Raw genomic sequence first — 8,130 nt, forward strand, 5'->3', positions numbered from 1 at the left:
CCCCCAAAAGTGGCAGTTAACAAGCCTCACGCCGCGCTTTCGGTCGCCGATGTGTTTATACGCATGGCGATTGGGATCTGCGTCTAAAGGTGTACCTATGTAATTTCAAATATCTACCCAAATAACAGAGCATACATTCTCCTCAATTCCTCTCTGTCGTTCCGATCGTGTACGATTAAAAAACTGCTCATCGGTATTCTGGGTGTATCTGGTACCGAAGGTCGTCGTAGATACTGCCGCCGTCACGTCAAACACTGAACACACATAAAAAAAACATACATGCATACATATCGATATCGTTCCGTATTAGCTCATTGTCATAACATGTTAAACCAGTTTATCGCATTTCTAGGAGTATATATGTATTGATGTAATAATATTTTTTTTAAATTTCGTGTATGTTATACTTGGATGTGTGTATTATTTACACGCATTTATGGTGATAACTATTAACAGCGTCCAGAGTTTATGCTGTCGGTGGAAGCTGGCGGAGGAATAAACGCCACTCAGCTCCTGCAGATACGTTGACTACTGCCTCAACTGTGGCCACTACATCTACATTGTCCAATATGCCAATGTTGCCAGGTCACAGCATTTCGACTGGATCCACAGCCACCTCCTCGACTGCAACGACTTCATCCTCTATTACCCCCAGTAGCAGTAAAGACAGCCAAAATTTCGTAGACATCACTACTGTAGATCCTACGAATTTTAATACTACTACTACCACTGCTACCGCCTTCTCGACAGATACGTCGTCTACTTTACCACTATCTTCGGCGCAACAGACAACTTCTCCCGAACGACAATTACCATTATTTTTGACGTCGTCTATTTCCACTACTTCTACTACTACTACTACTACTACTACTCCTTCTCCTCTTCCTCCTTCTAATGCTTTTACTTCGACGTCCACTGTTACTACGACAACAACTCACTACCCAGTTACTGATTATAATTACCGTCAGCAGCGACAGTGGCAGCAACCACAACCACAACCGAATCACAACAATAATGATTACTATAACCAGGGACGACAACAACATTATCCCCCCTCACCGCCCGGCAGCACCGGTACGGATTATAATTACTATTATCTCCAGCGACAGCAACAACAGTGGCAGCATCAACACCCGCAGACGCAACTGTATTGGTCGTCTCAACAACATGATAATGGCGCTAAAGACTATGGTAACAGTTATCAGCAGCAGACATCGAACGGCGGCGCGCACAGGACGGGCGATTATTACTATCGGCAGCAACAACAAAATTACTACAACCATCAGTACGACAACGATCGCCAGCAACAAACGCCACAGCCTCATAATACGTCATTTATGGTACAACATCCAAGCGGTGGTGGTTGGAACGTGCACGGTGATCGACCGCTGTACATAAGCAGTGGTGGTGGTGGTGATAACAACCGAGAAATACCAGTTGATCGGAACAGCTCTGCCAGTGTCAGTAGTAGTAATAATGGTGGTTGGGCGACACCGGAACAACAGCACTGGTGGTATCAACAACAGCAACAACGACAGCAAGAACAACAAAAGCAGTATCAGCAACGGCAGCCGCAAAACAATAGAGGTCTGGGTGGAATCTTGTCGCTGCCGCCTGTACCACTGCCGCCACTGCATGTAGAACAGGGTCCTGTCACTGTTTCGATGCCTACATCACCGCCACTCCATTTACGTCGACCACAAAAACCACCAGATCACTACTTCCTGCCAACGCTGACTACCAAGACCACTATTAATCATCCGTACCGTTTGCGCCCTAAGTCTGAAAGCCGATATTATGAAGGTATACTGCAATTGCTGGACTATAATATTGTCGACGAACCACTCGTTTCGGCCATAATCATCACATGAAGCACCACTACCAACACCACATTTTCACAATCATAGCATGGTTTTTGCATTTATGTTTGATTGTAAATCTAACTTTAAATCACCTCCTTGCACTACAAGTCCACACCATCACCATTAAATGTGTTTTTTTTATACACAATGTATTTACCAACACAGACATCGTTACTGTTTATTACACCATAAACCTATTAATTCAATGAAATGTTTTTAAATAAAACGATGGTTGGTTTTAAAACCCAAATAACAATTTTTAATGGTAATTTATGAATTATTTAAGATCATCATAATTTGAGCTTACGTGTACAATTGAAAATCATACTATTGGATTAGATTCTAATCATTAGAAATACGTGTTATTGTTTCACTTAGATTACTTATGCAACATAATTAAATTAATAGTGTTTTGAATAATACTTTATTTAAATAATAGAAAATATTTGAATGCGTAATTTTGTAATCACCTAATTACAGAATATAGTAAATTAGTATTTTGTGTTAATCGATTGTGTGTTTTCTGTGCAGAACGTGAATACAAATGCCTCGGCCAATGGACTGAACCACAGCAACATATCAACCAGGACCCTCCTCAGAAACCAATAATGTTGACATACATGTACGTAAAGCGAATGAATCCGACCAACAACGGAGCAGACCAGTTTGAATGTTTTGTTGGAACAATAATACCTAACGACGAAGGTGCAAATCCTAAAACCACTACCACACTCTTGTTGACGGAAGCTGGTAGTAGAACCTTATGTAGTCGCCGATCGGACCCATTCCAATCTGGCATGAAGTTGGTTGGAACCAAAATTAACAAAGAAGGTAATACAACAAAAACATAGCAATTTTAATTGTCGATTTAAAAATTGTATATTTGTGTAGGTTCTATCGTTATTCTTTCTTAAGGGGCCTCGCTACGATTATTATTTAAGGGACAACATTTAGGCGATTCATTAACATGTCTTAGCCACCCGAGATCTATGTGTTAGTTGTAAATGATTATTAGTGTAAGTGAAATTCAATGCAGGTACCAGTTGGAGTCACCGACGGTCGCCACTCTCGTTGGCGCATGCACATGTCAATAACTCGATAACAATAAAAATTCACTACATACATTTTACGAAACTTATTTATTGATTTGGCAATATTAAAGTTAGTTAACGTTGTCTGATCTAAATTCTGAAAAAATATTTAAATTCAGCAGAAAAATGACTGTAGATCGTACGAAACTTTCCAGTTTTAATTTAAATTTTAAATTTAATATTATGATTTGAAAAAATCCATATTTTCAAGTTTTTATTACCACTTCATTTGAATTTAATATTTAATTTTTACAAAGTATTCCGTACGATCTATAGACAATTTTCTGCCGAGTTCAGAATTTTATTCAGAATCAAGATCGGACATCTTAAACTAACTTTAATTTTGTCAAAACTTTACGTCTTTTGAGCTCAAATTAACCGCAGTAGCGAGGCTCCTTATACAATTTCCTAATTTCCCGCTCGGGAAATAATTATACATTGTTCCTTCCGTTCTGTTGTGCTCAATCCACTTCTGCGTATTACAGTATTGCAATAATACTCCATTTAAAATTGTTTGGGATAAAAATCAGGTGCTTGCAAGGGATTTGATCAACCAGCACAAGATACCGCTGGCGGTTCGTGGTATCCTCTTAAACCACAGCCAATTTCTCCGTCTGTTCCCGCTGCAGAAAGCAGTGGAGGCACATGGTACGCTGCGCCCCCTGTTCCTGTGATCGCACAAAGTCCGACCACTATGAAGCCTATCCTCACAGGCAGGCATACCGGTGGTAATGGTTAGTATTAAGGCTGTTGAAAGCGAACCATTTTTAAGGGGTTTTGTTTAGACAATATTCGATATCCATCGTGAGTTATGTGTAACTGTGTGTGTTGTGACTGATCATTAGTGTGCGTGAGTTCCCCGAAGGCTTTATGTAATTAATGATAAACTACGGCTAAGATTCTTGGAAATCAGTACGTACATACGCGCAGTCGCATGTCACTAAATTTTGCGATAAAAAAGTTTTTACACGAAAATCCCAAAAAGAGAAAGAAACCTACATAACCTAGAAAAGAGAAAAAGGAATTCAAATATGTTTTCAAAATTAATATCGGACTTTTGTTACTGGGTAAATTTTTCTTCCGCTTATTGGTCTAAATGCACGAAAAACGACGAAAAAACCGCTTTCAACAGCCTTAATTTTAAAAAATGTTGACTGGAAATCATTTAGGTATTATACTAATATTGTAGGTTATAATATTTTAACAATACAGTTAACAGAAAATTGGCACTATTTGGCGTATTTGCACTATAATTAACGATAACTGGCAACAATTTCTTAGTTTCTTGAATCATTGTGGTCAATTTACATATTGTTTTACATACATTTTAGGTTCATCATTTTTAATTTTCATTCAACAAGAAACATTATTTACAACAATTTTAAATACTAATTGTTTCCTTTTACTATAAACGTTGTTTTATTTTTGCAGGAGCTTCATTCACATCACGCCAGAACGAACGTCGTCCACCTCCTAAAACCAACAATAGCATCCGAACCGTGTCCGATAAGAAAATCATCATGCTTTTAGCATTCATTCTGTTTTCTGAGCATTTAAATAATATAGGGCGTCACTTTTTCAATTAGATCATCTGATCAAACATTTACAAATTATATTTACAATAGTTAAGAACAATATACATAGTAATAGGTAATAGTAAAATCTCAAACACGATTAATACACTATCCAGGCCCGGCTCAATTCAAACTCATTCAATCAATATATTAATAATATACTCATTAAACTCATACATTATGAAATAATAGCTTTATAAAGCCACCATCGTAAAAGAACTTAAAAAAAACTCTTATTTTTTTTAAGTTAGGTTAAGTTAACATAAATGTAAATAGCCATTGTTGGCATATTACATAAACTTTTATCAGCTTTTTAAATATTGTCATAAATTATAATATTAGTTTTAATTATTTTTTGATTTTTTTTAGTAATAAGTTTTATGATCATAATTTTTATAATTTTATAAATACATATTTTTTATCTCCTTTTAGTTTAATAAAATTTGTATTTTTATAATTTTATAATTAATTTTAAATTAAAATATTAGTATCATTATAATTGTAATTATTTTTTATCACATCATTATATTTGGCATTGTTACTATTAGTAATAAAAATATTTATGTTTATCTTTTTGTTTTACCTACTAAGTTTTTATTGCCTAATAAACTGCTTTTTTTATAACAATAACTATGATTCATTTTTATTACCTAAAATGATTTTATACATGTATTTATTACCTACCTAAGTTCAAAGTCTAAAAAATCATTATTTGGTAAATATATTTTACATTATAATATAATATATATTATGTATTTTATTTTAAGGTGTCGATTGTTAATATATTAAATTAACACTAATTAGTACCTATATAATAAAGTAAATTATACAAAGATAAATTGCTTACACTTGCTCCCGTGTAGCCCACCCATGTCTTTATCTTTTGTATATGAAATCACCCCATGATCACTTCTCCGTTACGATAGATAATATGTATAAAGTGGACATAAATAATTATATCAATTAGGAAAAACCATTACTTTATACTTACAACTTTGTACTTATTATGCTTTATATTATCTATATATTTAAGATGTGTTGTAAAATTTGTTAATTTATTTAATATAATTTATATTGGTACCTATATCAGATTGAAGTGATATAACTTATTAATTATAAAACAAGTATATAATACATAGAATTATGACTATAATAAACTATTAAATTAACCACATAACATTTTTACATTTATGCATTTTAAAACAAAATAAATTAACAATCTCTACGCATTTAAAAAAATTCATAAATATTCAGACACATATTTTATGTAACTAGGTTTCAGGATTAAAGCTAAGACTAAAGCTACTTAAAAATATAAGCTTACATACTTCTTGAAATAATAAAAGGTCTATACGAATATTTCATTTTTATTGTCATAAATTTTAATGATGGCTTTTCACCTTAAGGTTTTTTTTTCATTATAAATAAATAATTACAAATCAATCTATTAATACTAAAAAAAATTGTAGAATAAGAAATTTATTTTAATTACATAGTTAAATAACTGGAATAAAATTATTGGACAACTCTCAAAGTCTCAAAGTAACAGAACATCACCTACATTAGACGACTGGTATGACAAATTTTTTTAAAGAAGCAATCTGGGGAACTTAGTCCTGTCTTATGAATTAGTTAAAGGGGAACTTCTCATTTATAATTAATAATTATATATTTATAATAATTATAAGAGAATGGATTAAAATACTCTAAAAAACAAGAAAAATGTCTTAAAAAAATACGATTTAATGCACTCATAATAGTAATTTTTTTAAACAATGTACTAAAATTTGCATTTTTTCATTGCATTTGAACTAAAAGTCGATACTACTAAAAGCTATTGAAATTTGAATGAAAAATTTTCTAATAAAATATATAAAATTGATAATAAACATAAAATTATTTATAACATTGATTTATTATACAAAAAAAATATCAATACAATATATACTTAACCTTCGTAACCACGCATTACCCACGTCTTATATTTATCGTCGTATTATTTTTATCTTTATTCACTGAATACTGCTATCTTGTATAGCTTCCTAAATATAGTTTTAACACATTTTCTGAGTGTTTCCAGGCATTTTTTTTGTTTTTTTTTATATATTATATTACAGTAAACTTGTCTAAAACTACTTAAATGTATTAATTATTATGTATAATAATATAATAAAATATCCTACAATACATTTTTGCTATTTATTGACACAAAACAATATGTAAGTAAAAAAAAAAAAAATAATTCAGCAAATTTTTACCCCGCGTGCGTGATTATTAGTTCAGAAACCGCGCGAGTGGTGATTCTGTTGTCTATATAAATATAAAAGTAAAATACAGAAATATATTTCATTCAGTGTAACTTACAAAGTTATCAGGTTTATTATGTGACTGTGTGTAACCAAAAGTAAAAATTTGCATTAGCTTGTTGCATTTGAACTAAACATATTTTATACTACTAAAAGCAATTGGAATTTGAATGAAAAATTTCCTAAAAAAAAAAAATGAAATTGATAGTAAACCAACATAAAATTATATATCGTATATTATAATATATATAATAAGCAGGGGCTTACAAGTGCATCCCTTGCACCCCCCCTCGCTGTGCCCTAGGGTGCATATTTTGACCTTTTGATGAGTTGATAATTTATTTTACTAGTTTAATTACATATTTCACAGTTTAGTGCAATTTTAGGTACTTTCTTAAAAATGCTTGAATATAAAATGATATATTATTAGAATTTTGGCTCAATATTGAAATTTAGTTATGTAATTAAAAAAATCCCAGGTAAGACAGACTTATAAAATAAGAGTTAATACTGTATATTATACTATTATAGGTACTGCAATACTTACAATTTGAGATGCGCTTTCATTTTTGAATCCAAAAATATATCGTCATACCTTTTAACTTAAAGATGAGTCCATTTTGATGTGTAAATAAAAAAAATACATATTTAACGACTAGTAATATGTTATTGCCCTTGTATTTGATAAAAATAATGACTTTCTTCTTTTAAAGTGTATATATTGTTTACAAGTTTCATATAAGGTAGCTAAATCATTATGACATTATAAAAATATATATCTATTAGTATATTATATAATACAGACATAGACCTTATACTAGTATATTAGTATAAGGTCTATGAATACACAACAACATGTTAAATACTTTACAACCTTTTTATCAAAAACCGCCTTTTTTAAACTTTCGTAATTTTTAACAGAATTTTACAAATCGCATTCATTTCGATTAACCCATCTAAAATAAAAGTTTTTGTTGAATTTATTAATTTTTTGATAGTATGAACAAATAATGACAATCAATAATCAAATAAAATATAAAAATTGTTACTTGGAGTCACTGCTAGGTAAGGAACCACTCTGTCGACAAACAATCCACATTTTGTTATTGGTTTTTAATAATTTCTGTGAGGGTTTTTAATGCTGTTTGTTCAGTAATTTTACCATATTTGGTTGCGTTGGTAGTCACATTTCCATAAATTATATTATGCACCACTGTTTTACATGATGTGTAAGGTCGCATCTTACATATTTTTCCAAAATTAGAGGCTGTCAAACGCTTATGTCTTTCTTCAAATC

The 8,130-nt window shown here is 31.7% G+C and overlaps 1 protein-coding gene across 3 annotated transcripts in view; it reads left to right on the forward strand.

The window, feature by feature from the left end:
- The window catches only part of LOC132925898 (uncharacterized), a 28,057-nt gene extending 23,003 nt beyond the window's left edge, over positions 1 to 5,054 (forward strand). The window contains exons 9-12 of one of the 3 annotated variants that reach the window (XM_060990255.1): positions 457 to 1,803; positions 2,394 to 2,693; positions 3,484 to 3,601; positions 4,385 to 5,054. In XM_060990255.1, the coding sequence (XP_060846238.1) occupies positions 457 to 1,803; positions 2,394 to 2,693; positions 3,484 to 3,601; positions 4,385 to 4,430 (1,811 nt within the window). In that variant the 3' untranslated portion in view covers positions 4,431 to 5,054. Of the gene's footprint in view, positions 1 to 456; positions 1,804 to 2,393; positions 2,694 to 3,483; positions 3,688 to 4,384 lie in introns of all 3 variants that reach the window. The other 2 variants (XM_060990254.1, XM_060990256.1) reach the window with 2 other exon arrangements.
- Positions 5,055 to 8,130: the final 3,076 nt, after the last annotated feature.

This window comes from Rhopalosiphum padi, chromosome 3 (assembly GCF_020882245.1).
Source record: "Rhopalosiphum padi isolate XX-2018 chromosome 3, ASM2088224v1, whole genome shotgun sequence".
Classification (NCBI taxonomy): domain Eukaryota; kingdom Metazoa; phylum Arthropoda; class Insecta; order Hemiptera; family Aphididae; genus Rhopalosiphum; species Rhopalosiphum padi.